At 37.0% G+C, this 19,760-nt stretch overlaps 1 protein-coding gene across 1 annotated transcript in view; it reads right to left on the reverse strand.

The window, feature by feature from the left end:
- Nucleotides 1-19,760, reverse strand: part of NBEA (neurobeachin) — a 513,899-nt gene that overhangs the window by 160,357 nt on the left and 333,782 nt on the right. The window contains 1 exon segment of the mRNA XM_035900172.1: nucleotides 11,762-11,905. Within this exon segment, the coding sequence (XP_035756065.1) occupies nucleotides 11,762-11,905 (144 nt within the window).

The following is a 19,760-nucleotide window of genomic DNA, read 5'->3' on the forward strand; positions in this document are numbered from 1 at the left end:
AAAATCTTTGGAGATTTTTTTTTTTTTTTTTTTCCTCCTGAAAGCACAAAGTGAAAAAAAAAATTCGGTATTAACAGTGTGTCATTTTTACACTTGTCCTTTGGAAATCTCCAATTACAACTTCCAATTCCATAGCATGTTTAAGGAGCACTGAGTCTTTTTGTTGTAGCCTTCAGGGAGCAAGCCAGCCACTGAGAGAATACGAAATTAATCCACTACAGCTATAGAAGAGAGCGGATTATGTTTTAATCCCCTTTGGGATAGTCTCTGGATTTTAAGGATCCGATATTAAAATGTTTACATAGGGCATAATCAAAATACCGCAGATTTTCCATATGGCACCGAGCTATCGGGAAGCTTTTGGGTTCCCCTTCCCAGACCCAGCTGATAAAGGGAATGAAACAAAAGCCGGGCGCACCTGAGCCAAGAGCCGCGGGACGGGCTCATTCGCATGCGGGGAAGATAACGAGCTCCAGCCTGGCCCCGAAGCCAAGCTGTGGCTGCCCCGCTTCACCGGGCAACCTGGGGTTCTTGGGAAGGATGGGCGCCTAGAGCGCTTGTCAGCTGTTGGGACCCCAAGCAAGAGCATCTCTTCCCAAGGATCATTTCCTTGCTTCTTCCCAACTTCTCCAAAGCAATCCGGGGTGGCCCACAGCAGAGGGGCAACCACCTAAGGAAGAAGCTCTGGCCTTAAAACCAGACCAGCAATCACTTCAGATCCGCACGTCTTGTAATCTGTCCAAATGGAGAATTTTCCGCTTTGCCTGATCCCTGTGGTCGGCACATGTGATTTACATTTCTAAAATAAACGCTACCGCGCAGATACACTTTAAAAATAATATTTCCTTTCCAAAAGTAAATGATTGTGGGATTAGAAGGTCCCAGTGAATAAAAGCAGAACGTAATCTCTTTCCTCCCCTCCGTTCGTTTTTGTTGAACAGAGACTTCGGTTCTTGCATGCAGCGCTTGGTGCTCGTATTTTTCAAGTTCAAGCAAAGAAAGTCAATGCAAGTGAAAAGTTCTATCAGGCGAAAGAGTTTACTGTCTGCTAAAGCAGTACCGGTAAAATTACACCCCTGAAGAGTGGTATTTTGAACTGTTATTTCAACCGTTTTCATAAACTGTCATTTTTAACCGTAAGAGCTGAATATGTGTTACATTTATGAGCCTGAAAATTACACCGGAGGTATATTTACTAAGATGATTGGGCATAATTACTCCTAAGTAGGATAAGATATATGCTTTTATATGCTGAAGTATGAGAACAAGTGATTTACCTGCTGCAGACTGAAAAGTCTAACTTTTAAAATAATATTTTGGTGATTACTTATAGATGAAAAAATACTAGCTGGGATGAATACTTTGAAAACATATCCAATCAACTAGACCAATTTAATCTTACAATCTACTGGCAACTATTTGGAAAAAAAAGTGGTGAATATTGTCATGTTTAATTTTTAGCTGACACTTTTAAAAGAAAAAACATACCTTTTTTTTCCATATACTGCTTAACATGGAAAATACAAAACAGATTATCTGAAACTAATAATTTTACTATGTAAAATAGTTTGCATAAACATCAATTTGTAATTTGATACTATACTTAAACATGAATTTTAAATATTAAGAATAATTATTTAAAACCGCTCACAGTGTACCTGGAATAAGACAACTGAAATTCCCTCAGCACTTTAACTCCAAAGCCAAGTGTATCTGACACTGACTTGCATTTACAATGACTACAAATCCTTATACTTGAAAAAATTTACACGTAACACGCACTCAGGCACACAAAAACTTGAGTTTCTTGTAATATAAATCACAGAGCATACAAGCAGAAACAGGTATAGGCACCAGAAACCTTTGGGAAAAGCTCTGTAGCCAGAAAAATATTTCAACTGATTAATATCATTAATATAATACATGCACTGCCATGTAAATAAGTAAACCACGTAAGATTCCTAAAAAATGACTCACAGAATTTAGTCTTTTTTGTTCCTATTGTCGTCATAAATCTGATCCAAACTACTCTTTCAAAAGACTTCTGCAGTAAATATATTGAACTTACATGAGGATGGTTGCCCCCAATTTGTTCTCCACTATAGCAGATACAGGGAGTAACTCCCCCGCTCAAGCCAAGGCTTTTATAAGAATGTATATGTACAGCTCCCTTTACATATCACTTTCAACAGTTTCAATAAAGAGAATAATTTGCACAACTTTTTGATTGCAGAAACCAGAATCTAAGTCTAAACATGACTATAATCTTGTTTTTCTCCTCCCCCACTGAATAACAACCCCAATTCCTGTCCCCTGTTTTCAGAGATATCCAAGCTCACTTTGTTGGCTTTTTACTCTTGCACAATCATATGTTTCATATTGTGAGGGAGGGATTGATTTTTATTGTTTGTTTAAATGTCACTGCCAGTGTGGATAGGCCCTGATATCCAAAATATTCCCCACTTTTCCCCCCTTTCCTCCATAAAGCATGTAACACTACTACTTACATCAAAGATCAACTTTGATGGTCTTTTTTGACAACAATAACTAAACAATTACAGCAACTCAATTCTCTTAAGTGGTGCCACAACAGCAAACAAATGAGTTTGATTTAAAAGAAAATGTAAACTAAAATAATCCTACGTATTACAACTGTGAATCAAATGGTAAGAAGTAAATACATATTTTTGAGGAGATTGTGAAAGTAGTTAAAGATAGTGTGGCTTAAGGAAAAAAAAGTTACTTCCTCTCAAATATACACGTACTTTCTATACATTTGAATTAAGTGACAATATGCACCTCCACAGCTGAGTTATTATTTGAATTCTATACCTTCCTAGTCACGTTGAAATAAAAATATAAAATACTACTTCTTCCTGAGGGAAAATGTCATATTCCTAGAAGTATCTCTTTATATTGTTCAAAGCAACCACTTAATAGAATGGTTACAGAATATGCAGAGACAAGCTCAATACCGTACCAAAGTCAATCTCATTATGCATCTTCTCACCAAGAAACAATTAGGTGTGTGTCTAACAGCCTAAAGCAACTCAGAAAATCAGCTTTTTCCCCTTTTGCAGGTAAAGTCTGGTTTGCTGTGTGGCATACATGAGAACCTCCGAACCGTGCTCAAGCTCTGAGTGGCTTACGTGGGATTAGTATTGTTCCAGGATGTGTTCAAGTGCCAGCCTGCCAGATGATCAGGTATTAATAATAATCAAGGCTCCCCTTAATGATTTACAGCTGGCCAGAAACTTTAAATGTTTGGGATAGGGACCTCACTACTGCAATGCACACATTTGCCACTTCAAAATTAGATTAATACAGTGTGCTCTGCCTGAAGCTATGTCTTGGAAGGACTGAGTAATTTAAGCTGGTTTAGAAACTAAGAAGTTGATTGTTAAGCAGTGCATCCAGATGTAAGTATACTACGCTCCTGCACTATGACCCGCACTAGCTTCCTCCTCATTTTCAGGTGAAATTTAAGGTACTTCTTTTCAACCTAGAAAAACTTGAGTGATGCTGAACGTGCCCACATAAGTGACAGTTTTTCTTTCTGAGAGCACTTCTATAGCTATTTAATCAAAAGGTAACAGAAAAAATACACCGTAGAAAAGTGTATTTAATGCTGGAAGAAGAAAGGAGAAAGCATCCTGCTATAGCCATATACCACTGAAACAGGACCTCATTTTAATGAGTCAGGAACACGAAGGATCAAGTCCCAGTTGCAAGTCTGAGTAAACCAGACTTGACAGGTATCTTACACAGTCCAGCTTGTGTACCTTGTCATGCCAATAGAGCTCAATTGATTAGAAATCAAATGAAAGATGTGAGCCCTCAGCTTTCATTTCTTCTAGTCTCCATTCTGGAAAACCTCTTCAGGATAAACTGTAAGCCTTATACTTCTTGAGACTGTAGTGAAGGGGAGTGTTATGTTCAGATAGCTTGTGATATTTTAAAGTTCACTTACTTGGTTAGCTACTCCTATATGTGTGGGGGAAGAAAGAAGTAAGTTGTTGAATTAGCATACAACTTGCTAGGTATATTTGGAAGAGTTATCTGAGATTCAGTAGTTGTAACCAACATTTTCTGAAAATATGAGTTATCTCTAAACGCCACCAGAATGAATAAAGAATGTTTTGGAGTGTAACTGGGTCTACTGGTTGATTGCATGCTTTGCTTTCCCACAGTTAGGGAACTTCTGAAGACTTTCCCACAAAGATTCTCTGGTACATAATAAAAGGAGAACTGATGTGGCAGGCTCTGTCATGTAGCCTTTCTTCCTTAAGAACTTGATTTCAGCTCCAGGAATTTTCTTGCTTCTGAAATCCTTACTCCTGTATTAAAGTTTGTTCAAAATGGCTTCAAGGTTCAGAAGTTACAAAGATAGAGGCTGACAGAGGATGCTCGACTAAACCTTGTTTCTTTAGAAAGCCAAGCTAAAAGCATTCGCGGAACAAGCTACCAGCAAGGACCGTCCAAATGCACTGGATGGGGCTGCCTCTCGTACAATTTCTGGCCAATGGAACCAGGACTGACCAAACTGTCTTCCTGACCGATTTTTTATCTTGCTTCTATAACATGAATGCCAAAGCAACAACAACAAAGAAAAGGAAAGCATTCCTAAAACAAAAAAAGGGAAACCTTCCCTGCCAAAATACATTCCTACCACTAATCTATGCAGGTCTGTTGCTGTAGGGTCCTGTGAAGATTTTGGAGAACACAGATTTTCATATGGAAATCAATTGCATAGTGAAGATGAAATGAAGTGCAGAACTGTAAAGTCTGGCTCCTTATATCTAGGCCTGTCTTTCTGCAGTCTCTCTCCTCTCTATCAGGCAGCTCATCAGCTTGATCCTTGATCAGCTAATGAGTTCCATCCAGGGTGCGATCCTTCAGGACAAGGGAGAAGTGACAGACAAGTGTGCACTTGTAGGCTCCGTTGTAGCCTAATTCTTCAGCCTTGGAAGTTTCAAAGAAAAAGAGTTTTGCAAGTTATGGGGAAAAAAAGAAATTTAAGTAGAGTGGTATAAGTGGACAGTAAGAGCACATGAAGGCTCTCAGAGCCTTCCATAAATACAAAACAATAACGTTTGAATTGATTTAATTTTAAAGTTTGGAAAGCAGGAAATCCAGTTGCCTTTTTAAAAGTCGAAGGTGCTCAGACTTAGAATGGGATGCAATAAGGTACAAAGAGAAGAGCTCTTCAAAGCTGTGCTTGGGAGCACTATCATATGTGACTGACAACCACCTTATAAAATATTAAGCTAGTTTGGATAGTAATGTGGAAAAAATGATTAGAATAAACACTGAGTTGTCTAAAAATAGTATGTTATAGAAACCGTGGGGCTTTTTTTTTTTTGTTTTCAATGTGAAAGCCAACTGCATATCAAAAGTATAACTGTTTTCAGTTTGTGCCTGAATCTATACTCCAAATTAAACTCATACAAATATGTTTTTCTTTTTTATACTTAGACTTGAGGATCAAAATCTGAATATATAATAAGCAGAAACTATGTAAATCTGGCTGAATTAAATTTCCATGTTTGGAAGCACAAGGCTTGTGTGGTTACGTGTCTACCATAAAAAGGGAAAAAGAATCACTCTTCTTCCACATTCCTGTTCCTTCCCCAAACAAGCAGTCCCTTGCAATGACATTCCTATCTTGAATGCTAATTTTCAAGAAAAATGGAGTTTGAGGGGAGAAAACTACTCAGGAGTGGATGCTGAATTCAGTGTATAGTTTCCACAGAGAAGCTCAAAAAACTAGGAGAAATATTAAGACTTTTTGGTGTTTTCTAATGAAACTTTGATATTTATTATTTAGCTGACGTATTTGTGAGTGCACATATACATACATACTTTCTTAAAGAAAAAAAAACCATAAACCATGGAAAAGCTTAAGGTACCTTAGCCACCTCCAGAGAGAGAGAAAAAGAGAGTGAGAGAAAGAGTGCAAGATTGGCAAGAGAGAAAATGGGGGAAAAAAGAGAGTAACTGCTACCCCTGACTCTGGAAGCCTCAGAGGTGCAAGGAGGCTGAGAGAGAATTGTTAGGAAGCATCGTTTGTTACAGTTCTTCCTGGGTTTCTCCCATGATTGCTTTTTTTCCGTGGGGTCCCCACAGACTGTCAGTGTCATTTGGAGCCACTGGTGTACGGATGGCAACGGCCTTAGTGGAAGGAGAGCACATAATGGGTGGCAGGGCTCTCCCAGCCTCACGGGAGAGGACGCACCAGGGAGGGAAGAGAAGGGTTGGAAAGGGAAGATGAGACTGCTCTCAGAACCACTGTCATGCTTGGCCCTCCAGGAGCTCAGAGGGATGAAAATGATTCCTCTCCTCTCTTCCAAAACCTCCTGGGTAGGCTGTGGTCGCTGCTGGAGACAGTATAATGTGCTATTCGATCCTTTCTTTCAACCCATTATTCTGACAGTAGGTAATGTAACAAAAGTTTCTCTAGTTGGCCCCAAACAAATGATGGGTTTTTTTACCTACAAAATCTAATAATTTGAACATCTGCTTTGTCAGTAGAGGCCCAAGTTATTGTTCTTTTCTTTAATTAAGAAAATCTACTGTTTGTCTAACTCCATTAACAAAACCAACGCAAACGGTGCTACATGCCTTAAAATCATTTTGAGATGGCAACAGAAGAAAAAAACAAGAAAATATGCCCCTCCACTACTCCTTAAGAATAGGTAAGAAAAAGTTGCAAACAGCTTTGCTTACCAGAGATTGTCTACACTGGTCAGCTCTTGAAAAGGTAATTCAGTCTCAGATTTGGCCATAAGAAATGTTACTGTAACTAAGTATATATATGTATAAATGTTAAATGCATATTATATATATAAAGATGAGTCAATTGTATTTAAGTTTTCCATCTCAAATACTTATTTTGCATGAGCTTTTTGTGGATTTACATGCAGTTTCTTGGTGTGTTAGTGTTTTTATTACTGCATCTGGACCTATGCAAGGCTTCAAAATAATTTCAGAAACGTAAACGAGTCTTTTGTTAGAACCTGGAATAGACAATTTCCCTATTGGCTAAATGATTTACTTTTTTTTCTTTTTTTAGGTACTGCTATACAATTTTAACTGTAACTCTATGTAGTAGAACTTTTGGCACTATTCCAATTTCCTCTAATGACAGTGTCAAATATTTTTTCAGTTGGAAATTGCTCAAAATTGCGACGATTTCTCTTAGCATGTCTGAAATGAGACAAAAGGCTTATTTTGCATAGGCCACAAAACAGATGTTGATAATGTTTGGTTACCACCAGTCTTGTCTGGACTTCAAACAGATGACCTGGAAGTGAAAGGTCTTATATCTCATTAATAATAATACAAGCTGTCAAATCCTCGTGACCCAGTGTGTTCCTTAGCACAGGGCAGTTAGTCAATGCACTCAGCACACTACCAAGAAGCCTGGAATAGAGGGCTTATCACATTTAGTCCTCAAGCCAAGGTGGACTAGCTACCTGTGCTGGCTTGTACGGAAGATTGGCTCTGGTTTAGCAGTAGTAATGATGCTTTCTAGAAATAGTTCTACACGGAAGTTCAGGGTTGCTAAACATTAGGGCAGTGCTGGGATTCTGTGCCTCACTCAAACTTTCCTGGCACATTTGCATCGTGGGGGATTTCCTTCCACCTAGAGACAGATGTCCAAGAAGGGAAGATTCTGTAGTGAAGGTTAAAATACGTTAAGACTAAGATGCATTAAAGGCAGTTAGTGGCTTTTCTTGGGTTTATTTGGATGAGTTGCTCAATCTCCTCATATAACAGAGTGAATAATATGTATTTATTCTTGCAAGACTGTTGTGAGGCTGTAAGTCACCCTGGCTTACGAGAAAGTCAGATTCTGACTTGACTGAGACCATGCAAGTAACCAGACAGATGCCTGCCAAAGCCTTTTGTCTTCCTAAAATAACCCAAAGCCTCATATCCTCCTGTCTTTATTTCCTTTTTTCTTTCTAGAAACTGCTCTTTTGAGAGCAGCAAAAGATTTCATCAGGGATACTTTGTTTGGCTGGGACCTATTTGTTGTTGCTACCAGCCAGATGATGTGCTCCAGTTACACGTATCTTTCAAAAATGTCATTAAGGCTAAATTCTGCTCTCGGATGCGCACAAACAATTCTCAGCAAGTCAACTGCAACTCCACAATAAAGAGAAGAGAACGTATTTCTAAAATGTCAAATTAATAAAACCTGAGTGGTTCAACATTTATTCTGATTTTTTTTTTATGACCTATTTTAGTGCAAGATCTGTGCTTTAAAAAAAAATTGAGGAAATAATATTAATTATCTGTTAAAACATATTTCCCTTTGAGAGTGCCAGCTTACAGTATTAGAATACCTCCATGTATTTTTCATTTTTAAAAAATCACCTACTAAGCAGAAGACAAACTGTTAGCAAACTTGCATTCTTAAGCTCTTAAAAGGTAAGTATTTAAGAGCCCTACTGCAGCATTAGAAAATCAAAAAGGAAAAGAAAAGGAGAAGAGTTAGTATCATCAACTCACTACAGTGGATTTGATTGTATTACCCACAGATCCGCAATATATTAGAAAACTGTTAAAATTGACTGGGCTATCTCAATCATTAGTTCTAACAGAGATGTGACTTGCCTCTTGAAGTGAACAGTCTGGGAAGAAAAGGAGCTAAAACTGAAACAGAAAAATGTAAAATATTTTAATACGGAAATGCTAAAACAAGAACAACATCTTTTGATAACTCATACTGTAAGACAGTTAAAATACTGCTTTAGTTAAAAATCTTGATGTGAACTTAGAAGTCATAATTCTAAGACCATAATAACATGGAATCTGATTTTTATATTTTATTAAAATGCTACTTAATATAACAAAATCTGACCAACTGCCATTGCAACATATGGAATACTAGGACTATATAATAAAAATATTCAGACCATAATTATTTAAAAATTCTCCATCCCATATGTAATTTATCAAAGTGAACTTCACATTGATTTGTGCCACATGGCTGATGAAAAACTATAAAGAGTCTCTGGAACAAAAGGTATGTACAGATAACTTTGTACGAACAGTCTCAATCTGCTCAAACTTTCAGGTTTTTTTTTTAGATTTAACTTCACAAATCAAAATATTGTAATATTTATATTCTCTTAGTTAAAAGTTTTCTAAAACCTAAGGTCTCATCTTTTTAATAGGTGCCTTAGATTCATGGAAAAAACAATGTTAAATTGTTTTAGTTAAATGTGGACAATCTTAAATCAATTTAAACCTTGTTTATAATGATTTTGTTTAATTCCTGTCCCTTACTGAGACAATCCAAATTGTTGTAAACCAGGTTTAAATTGATTTAAGCTTTAAAGTTAAATTGGAGGCATATCTGAATATAGAAATTCCTACGCATCATTTCACTCCGAACAGAAACTAGATATAAATGATGCTGTGATAGACCATAACTTGATGTATCTCAGAGATTTCCAGATCACATACACTGAATCTACATAACTTTAAAAATTAGACAAGAATGGACAGAGCTGTCCATCAGAGGTTGTTCTAACATTCTTGGGCATAACCCCCACCTTTCTTGCCTACTGATTTTCTTGATTTCAGTTACTGGACTCAAGTTTCAGTCACATTGTGTAAACTGAAAACTGTGGAAAGCAGTGGCATCATTATATACAGAATAATGCAAAAATGTGAGGCAAAACAGAGGGTGTGGAGGGACTCAAGTTTTTTTCACCGATTGGTAAAATTTACAGAAGACGCATATGACCATTAACTCTCAAAATCATTTCAGCTCCAAAAATAAGTGAGAGTCGAGTAGCAAAGGCTGCAGTTAATCTGATAGTAAAAATGAGGTCGTGGAATGTGGGTTCTTTTTGAGAAGTTCCCAGTTTTTGGTACAGAGATAGCACCATTATCTGATCACCTCACCACACTTGGGGGCACCTTGCTTGCCCTGTTAGTGTTGATAGGGAGAACAAAAGCTAATTTCTGACACTGTTAGGACAGATGTCCTGTCAGTATTTCAAAAGTTAATTTGTTTCAATTTCTATAATTTTTGTTTTTCTATCGCTGTCAGTATCTCCCAATTTCTACAAACTGTAAAAGTAAAGGACTAGAATTACTGTGCCATGTCCTGAAGGACATTGTATATGTCGTGATCTCTAGTAAATGGGTTTGTTGCATGTAAATACTTCAGGACACATTGAAATACCAGGTTTTTGCAGAGGGATGTAGCTATAAGGATTGTGTTGCATCGGTGTGTTTGAGCAAAATGGCAATGTTGGGGCATATATAAGAACTTCACAGCTGACTGTGAGATTTGCCAGACTGGGCAAGTATTTTTCACGTCCACTTTGCAGTTCTAATCAATATTTCAATGTAACTGCATATTGCAGCCTTTAAACTATAGTGACTGTATGCATGTTTAGTTGGGAGCACTGTTCTTAGCTATAAGAACTCAGCCAAAGCAGTGTCAAGTTTTCCTTCTAAAGGAGAAAGGGACATTGATCAAATTATCCCACTAATGGTCCCACTTGATGCACTCTTTTATTGACTTAAGACAACACTGTCTCAGCAATGGTTAGCTGCAGACTGAGAAAGCAAGCAGATTGACATATTAACTGTGATAATCATATACTGAAGGTTGCTTCCAAATAAAAGCATATACTTCCCCCCTCAGCTTTGCTCCAGTTTCAAAGTTTGAGACCCACTTTCACGTGGGCATTTTTTGCTTTTGGTTGGTTGGTGGGTTTGTTTTGTTTTTACCATCCATTTATGATCTTATCTTTGCTACAAATTTCCACTTTGTCATCAGAAGAAAGTGCAGGAGCAAAGGTAGTTACTCTAGAAATTCAATTATGCAGATCCCCCTCCCCGAGACATGACAAAAGTTCCCCTTAGTGGAATAATTTAATGAAGGTATTTTAAAACCACAAAAATTTCATACTGCATTTCACAGTTCTCACATTTTTATCTTGTCTGAGAGAAGAGTGCACTTTCAACTTTCAACATGCCTTTCTTTCCAGACTACGTCCCCGGGAAAGGTAGTATTGCAGACAGAATTGTAACAGAACCTGCTAGAAGAGGGAGAATACTGAGACCTCACTGCATACCTTCACACAGGGGGAAAGGGCCAGAAGGGATCTCTCACTTAGGTTTTTACAGAGAATTCATTCCCAGCTCATCGGCTAGCTAACAAAGATCACAGCTTGGTTACAGTTTTGTTCCTTCCTAGACCCTGTTTACAACAGGCAACTTTTTCCCTCGCTGTGATAGATGGGTTGAGATACTGCAGACCCCCCTTCACTCCATCAGTGAGAGAAGTGGGTGCCAGCAGGAGCATGGGTCTCTCCACAAGCTGCATGGCAGTTGGGATCAGGTCAGGAACGCGCACAACCACACTGACTCTCAAAACCCTGAGTTATGGAATTAGTCCGTGTTTCCATCTTAACCATAAAAAAAGAGACGTTCCCACAGTGGTTTTACAGAATTTTCAACAAGAATTCACAGGCAGTAATAAAAGCACGTGAGGTATTGCTATGTCTTGCATCTCTGCTGAAAGACTGTGAAATGGGCACATGCTTTGTAATCAATTCCCCTAGTTCATGGAAGTAGGAATTGTATTAAATCTAGAACACAAAGAATTTGTTTGTACTGTAATTGTACACTTAGCTATCAATATTAAGACACTAACCACGAAGGTTAAGGACTAACAAGTTTAAAAGAGCCTTTTGGCTCATATCTTAGTTGTAATGAAAAATATAATTACCTGCGAGGTTGTCAATCTCTTTCTCTTGGAGCAGGCTAACAGCATCATCATCTCCTTCCAGCATAAGCTCTGTTTCTGCATTCTGATTTACCACAGCTTGACTTCTGAAAGTTTTCTTTGACTTCACTACATCCTCTTCGGTGCCTAAAAAAAGTTACAAATGTTGTGAATTTAGCTGAATAATATTTTAAATATAAACCAACTACAATCAAGTAGTAAAAAAACCCGCAGTATAAATAATCTTTCTTGAAAAAAGGGAAAGAACATTTTCAAAAACTTCACCAAGGTTTATAAAATACGCAGCCTTATTCTGTCTTTCAGAATATATCTTGAATAAAATGCTGTGTCACAAGGACTCTCCTGCTTTTAATAATTGCTATTTGCTTTATGTTCAATGTTGTTCCATTACAAAGTCAGCAGCATTTCTCTTGGGTTCCTGGTGTCCTGACTCTGACTGCTCAAACCTCCGAGAGCTGAAACCCAGTCTAAATAAAAGAGTTGCTTTTGGGAATTCAAAATCTGTCACGATTTTCGTCTTAAAGATAGGAGGGACAGGATGGTGAAGTACGAGATGGGTTATCTCAATACAGAGTAACAACAAGGCAGGCTATGCAGAGATTCAGAAAAGACTGAAAACGGACAGGCACGATGAAGGAACTTTAGCATGCATCTGTGTGAGTGTTTTTAAGGAGCACAATAAAAATGTTGGTGTATGGACATGTGCCAATTACCTCAAAGGGCTTCACAGGAATGTCTTCCCCTTTCTTCTTGCCTACAACTGACTTTTTCTATTCAGACTGACGGTTCCTTACGGCAGGAGATATACCATCCTACATTTCGGGAAGGTCCTACCTAGCACTTGCCAGTATTTGCATGGTGTAAGAAATTAATCATAGTGTGGTCAAATGATAGTAGCTTTCATATCATAAATAGCTTTCATGTACTGTTATGACATCCACACGGTGTTTTTTTCTTAGCTGGGAAGAGGTCATTAGTTTCGTTTGCAGTGCTACAGACTCATAGTAGGCTTAGGAGAGAAAGCTTTCTGGTTTTTCCCTAAACAGAAACCCCTGCATCTTCACCTTGGACAGTGTAAGATATGGGCATCTCCAGTTCTGTCAACCAAGAAATAAAACCCAAACCTAATCTCTCCTTTCTGTATGATAATTTGGAGATTTGCTTATTACTAAGCTACAGAACAACGAGTGAAACCTGAGCAAAACCAGGCACATGTGGATTTTGTTTGTCTTCCACAATGCCCGAACTTCACATGATGAATGCTATTATGGCAGATGTAAAATAATGAGGTAAAGCCCGATATAAGACTCATGGCCTCATATCAATACAGGACAATGAAGAGGAATACAGTAAGCAGATAGATTAGTGAAGATAGATGGAATGGAACTGATGTGTCAGGCAGTTTTGTTATTACAAACTGTGGGGAAGGTGTTATGATTTTATCTCTTATATGAGTCTTTTAATTAGTTTGTGCACAGGAGAGTCACACCATATAAATAAAAATGCTGGAGGCATATTTTTCTGTTAGTGTGTTTACTCTGTTTGAAGATCACTGTTAGTATGCCACTTGATACTGGACTCCACCACAGGCTGATACAACACCAACTTTGCCTGATATTAATCTTTTGCATACTATTGCTACTATCCCAATTGCTATTGTTGAAACTAAAGACAAACAAGTAGGCAAACCCCCATTTTTTTCACCAAGCCCAACATTAAGGACAGCATCTCTAATCTTCCTATTTGTTGCTCTCTCTGTGAGGACCATACTGATACTGATAGCAGTTAAGACAATACTGATGCTGATATGTACTAGTACACCATGTTTTGCAGTGTTTACTTACTAGGCTGTGACCACTACTTCATGTGCGTAGGTTACTACTTAGCACAACTAACTGTAATTATTCACCCAACTTAAAATTGCATCGAGTGACTAATGGTTGGAAAAGTTTTCAGTATTATGTCCAAGCTTTTGGTTTTTCATTTGTTTTGGTGTCTTTTTTTTTTGGTTTCGTTTGGTTTCTTTTTTTTTTTCTTTCTAATTCACAGAAAGGAGCAAGAATTGTAGGAGTTTGGAAAAACACAAAGGAGTAATGTGCTGTAACAGACCTTCAGTTTTATTACCTCAGAATTGTCCTGAGTATTTAATCACTAGATCAGGATCTTGTTACATTTGTGTTTACTACAAGGGAGTTTAGCATCATTTGACACAAGTAATAGCTCCTGCTGTGAAGCATTTGACACTAAAGGAGACCAGGCCTGAGAAGAACTAACATGGTGGAGGAAGGAAGCGTGAAAGTACCGTTCTCTTCCTTTTCTGTAGTTCTAGTGAGTGTTACAGAAGTTTCTGAGCTTTATAAAATGCGATAATCTTCAAATGAATAACTTCAGAAGTACTAATCTGGAGTAATCGTAGAGTCAACCATTTCTGTGGTAACTGATTAGATTAGTGACAGTTCTTTAAAATTATTTATGCGTGAAGACATATTTTTAAAATCACAAGAAGAAAAGGTTCCAAGCCCCAAATTATTGCTAACACTTAAAGTGCATCAGAAGAACCTGAAATTTAGTGTATTTTAAATCCCTTGTGATGAGCGTTTCAGTTACCAGATTACAGAAATATTGCCATATACTGATGTAAGAAACATGGTAGAGTAGAAGGCATTAAATTAGTTTGGCAAATTTGGAGTTTAGCAGCAAGACAAATGTTTCTAAAATCCATTCTGGTTTATAATATTAAACATACATTTATCTAAAAGAAATATAGTAAATGGTGCTTCTTTGTCCTGATGGAAAAAAGCTCTGGTTTGGCCGTTGTTTAAATTTATCACTTTGTTGAGTGCACCTCAGTTTTGCTGTACTGAGGTGTACATTTATCTAAATGAAAGTGTATGAGACCCAGAGTTGCCCTTCAATCACTATATCCTTTATGAATTAGAGTTCCATTTATCAAAATTACAGCAAGAAGAGTAAGGTCTCACAGGGCTGTCTCATTACAAGGCTTGTAAACACTGTCCTTACAAAGAAATGGTTTAACACCTAACAAATCAAAAACTGATTGGGAATAGAATTTATTTGAGATCATCTATCTTTGGAAGACGTGCTGTACTGAGTGCACTTCGTGGCCTTTCTACCCATTCATCAAGAAATTAACAAGCGAATACCACAGACCACCAGATCTCCTTGGATCCTGAAATGTGAAATACGTTCAAAACAGATCTGTCACAGATGTTCTATTTTTATATTTCAAGACAACTTCAAAAAGGTTTTAAAATAAGAGAACCTCTCCGAATAAGAGTAAAAAGAAAACCAACTTGTCTCTTTAAAACCAGACAACAAACTGAATAAAAAATTATATGACATAAAACTATGTCTAGCATTGTTAACAATGATATAAAAAGGAGAGATGAATAAATGAATATTTGATACTTCAGCATGTTTGAAAAAACCAAACTCAAATTATTTTTTTCAAAGCCCCAGCAAAATTACTATGAAATGAAATTAATTTCCAGATATTTCATTTAAAACTCTTTTTAGGACACAAGGCCAAATTGTGTATTTTAAAGACACAATACGGAATTGTATTCATGTCAGTTCCTAAGTCTAATTAGAAAATGTTTCAGATCCATAAAAATAGGAAAAGAAAAAGAAACTAGATAAAATTTCAGGTAAGCAACATTTTGACATTGGGGTGCACAGAAGTGGAACTGGCAGATGCTGTCAGTTCTTGCCCTTATCAGGCTCCTTCTAAAGGGATATTTTTCTAGACCAGGATTTGGAAAGAAGCCTTGAAATAAGCACCTAAGTATTTCTTAAAACTACATTTTGCAAAGAAGTTAAAGGAAATAAGTCACTCGGCTCACATTGAAGTCCAGCTGAAGTTGGTGACTTAATTTTTTGAAACTTGAAGGCTCTGCCTTAAAGATATTTCAAGAGATTGTGTGTATAAGAGTAGATAAACAATTAAAAAAATCCATCTTTTGTTACACCTGTTATCATCTTGATAATTTTTTAAAATGTGCATATTAAAAACTGGCTTTCTACAGTAGCTTCAGGACAGCTGAAAATAGCTCATCTTTAAAAGAAATTAAAGAAACCAACCAGCATTCCTCTACAAAACCCCAACTTCCATTAAAAGGCGTGTATTTTATATGTCTGAAAGGGTATATGAGCTGCACAGTAAACTTGTACAGTATTGCCAAGAATTTACTAACCTGTCTTCCAGTAGCATTACTTTTCCTTAAACAGAAATTATTCAGCAGTCAAAAAGACCCCATACCAAAACCCCCACAAATACCTAATAATTCCCAAAGAACAGGAGAATCTCATGTTATTTTGCAGCTATGGCCTCTAGAAGTTTTTAATACAGGCAATATTTAAACAATTTTTTTTTTGGGGGGGGGGTTACTGTAACATCTGAATTTTTGCCTCTCTGTTTTCAGCTAAATCAATAAATTCCTTGTTGGGTTCTGTAGGTCACAACAGGTTCTAGGGATGCAACCTAAATTTCAACGGTACTGTGAATGTCCAAACCCACAAAACTGTCTCTAACTAAAATTTTGAGCTTAGCGATACAAACATAACATATTGTTGATTACCTTTAGGTTTATGCACACTTATTTTATTAGACATTACACTAATTGCTGTGATTTAGTTGAACACAGGAAGGGAGTTTTCAGTTCTATCTTTACTTTTATCCATTTATTATATATTCAAATATAGTGCTTTAAATTTTTCTCTTTGTATTTAGTATAAAATGAGGTAAAAATATGTCTAATTTTAAGAACAGTTTCCTTGGTCATACTGCAACCAACAAAAGCAGACTACTGCTTCTTATAAAGTTGTTTCCATAGTTTACTTCAACGAATTACCGATAAGGCAATTTATGCAGTGAGCGCTCTTTGATCTTTGAAGAGAGATGGCAGAATGGAAAGTTAACCTCATTTTAATGTTACCTAAATATACTGACAGGAAATTCTAATGTTTCCAAACATCTGGAAATCTGCTTCATGGGATGGTGTTCTTCTTTTCTATAAGAAAGCTTTTTCATATATTGTCTTTTACAGTTTTATGTGGCTTCTAAAGGAGCGTTTTGACATAAGTAAAGTCTGTTCTCTTTACAGTAAAATGCTGCATTTAATTAAAAACTCTTTTTTTATAGCAGCTAAAGTACAGTTTTTGTGAAGCTTATTAGCTCTCCTCAGAAACTTTTAAGGGTAAAGTTTCTTTTTCTCCTTACAGACCACCGCTATGTACTGCCCTGTAGAATGCTGCTTTTGTTGCCGAATTTTAATCACCTAAGGTAGTTTTTAATATTTTATTAAATAAAGGAATTCAGAATTAGTTCCTCACAAGAGGCTACCTGATAGGCCATGATGTGAATGGTGAAATGATATCACAGGTGAAATAGAATTTATGAACAGAATTTCAAAGAGCTAAGCTTTTTCTTGGAAGAGATTTTTTTTTTGTTTCTTATAAAAACTGTAACTTTTACAGGAAGAATCAAGCTCATGTGTGCACAGAATTAAAATGCAACGCTTTTATCTACTTTTTTTTGTTCATTCAACATTATTAAGAGTTGAAAATACTTACTAAAAAGTTTCACAAGATCACCTTCCTGCTTTATATATTCTAACAGCTTAAACTGCCTTCAATGCTAATCTTTACTAACTTGATTAGGCACCAGGACCCTCGCAGTGGTCACAGTTATGGACAGCAGCTGCTTGGGAGTCTGTAAACTGACCTCAACAAAACCCAGTAAGATTAAATCATCGACATGGTGACCACTCCACCCCAGCCGAATATCTTTCTGAACGGCTACAGAGCCAGCCCTCCCAGGACTGCGTCCGCTCCACGGGAAACGTGCGCCAGGTATCCCCGGGTCCGCGCAAGAGCCTGGCCTTCTGGTTTCGAGTAGCAGACCAGTGCTGGCATATCATGATGAACTGTCCCCACCTGTGTCTGCTGGAGTTGTTATTTAAATTGCAATGTGTTTCTGGAGCTGGCAGCTTTGACTGGCATATAATTTAGTTTCCCCAGAGAATCAGAGAAGTGACTGTTATTAAAGGAAGGCTGGTTTTAATAGATTTAATAGAAGCCAGAGGAATCTAAATCATATTTTCATTATTAAGGATCTTTGAAGAAACAAGGGAGAAAAACTATGAAAATTGTGTAGAAATTAAAAATTGCATACATTTGTATCAGAAACTACTTCCACCAAAAGTAAAACCAAATGACATTTTTGTTTTCTATAATAGATAAATACCTGAAAATTTACTCATAGGCATGCTGGACATTTTTCTCCAATTTTTATACCTAATATCTGACCAAATTACCTTCTTTATGCGAGTCATTTGTAAATAAATACTTTACTGTTGTATACATTTTCCTCTTAAAAATTCTCAGATGTTTTGCATTGTAAAAATGAGTCGGATGCAAACTATACCAAAAAGGAGACTGAGAATGTGGGCAAAGCCAAAATGAACAGCTTTCTCAGATGAGGTTGAGGGCTTTTAAACAAGAAATACTTGTAGTTAAAGTCAGAGTGTTGTATATTCATATAAAAGGTCCAACACAAAATAAAGATGAAGTTACCATGTTGGACACTCGTTATTTTTGTTGTTTATAGCTAGGAAAACTCAGGTTCTGAGTGGTTATGAAATAAATTTTAAGAAGTAGCCAATATTATCATTATATTTATTTGAGATTTCAGGTGGTCTGAGCATGTGAGAAAGGATCCTGCACTGATTCAGCACTGATCGTAAAGAGCCAGTGGGTGACAGAGCCGGGTATACCCAGTCCAGCAAACGTTACAAGGCATTTTCTGGCTGCAGAAAGGCAGTCTTCATTCTGACTGGAACCAGAAGAAGTCCTTCTAATGGGAACTTAAAACAGTCAAATGTTTGTATTTGGATTAAGATGTAGTTTGCCACTGTAACTTGTACACACAAGAATGGATTCATATTTCATGACTGATGACCTTTACAAATCCCTGTCAGTTTGAAATGCAGCCTCTTGGTGTATACTGTAGTTTGATAAATTGCAGAAAAAACCTGAATTTTTCTGATATGCTGCAGATCACTTAAACAGGCAAAGATGATACATGAGAAAAATAATTAAGAGCAATAAAATTTTCCTAACTGTGTTTCCAGCCATTTTACAGAAGTACAGTAATAGCTGAGAGGAAAATAACTACATCACACCAACAGTTATTGCTCAGCGGAAAGGACATCAAGGACACTTGCAAGTAAGAGAATTGGATCAATATTAACGCGATTTTCATTTCATGCTTCCCCAACTCCAGTAAGCTGACAATATACTCTGATTATGTGAACTGCCTCTGAGTAACACAGAAAAGGTTATTAGAGCAAGAGGTGGAAATGGAATGCACTTTTTATATTGACAGGTCTGCTAATAGAGTGTACTGATTTTCAAAGCCATGCAATGCATTTTCACAATTTGGTTTTGACAGCAAAAAGGAATTTCATTTATCCTTAATTCAAAATATTCACATGTAAGCAAAGGTTTCTTAAGACAGGCCACTGAAGAGGATAATCAAACTATTTCAATAGAAAAATGTAATTAATAAGGTAAGAAGCAAACGGTGATTGAATTTAAATATGTATGACACAATAATGAAATAATTCTGCTAAACAAGGCATTTATGCTTTTGAAATAGAACCTGATAAAATGTTTTTTAAGATAGCATATAAGCGAAGAATATGTCACGTCTCAACATCCAGGTCTGGATTTTGTCTTGAAAGTTTTAGACTAGTTTTGAGTTCAGAATTTCTAACCTAACCCAAGCACACATTCTGCAGGAAAAGCCATGTTCTGACTCTTTCTGCTTGCAGAGCCTAAAGCCAGGACCAAAGTTGTCGGACTTCTAAAGAGGCACTCCCCACACTGAGGCATTGCACCCACATATGCTAGCCTCAATTTTGCCTCCTGCTCACAAAAAATTCTAATTGAAAAGGCGAAT

This window comes from Egretta garzetta, unplaced genomic scaffold, assembly GCF_000687185.1.
Source record: "Egretta garzetta isolate BGI_Z169 unplaced genomic scaffold, ASM68718v1 scaffold40, whole genome shotgun sequence".
NCBI classification, from domain to species: Eukaryota; Metazoa; Chordata; class Aves; order Pelecaniformes; family Ardeidae; genus Egretta; species Egretta garzetta.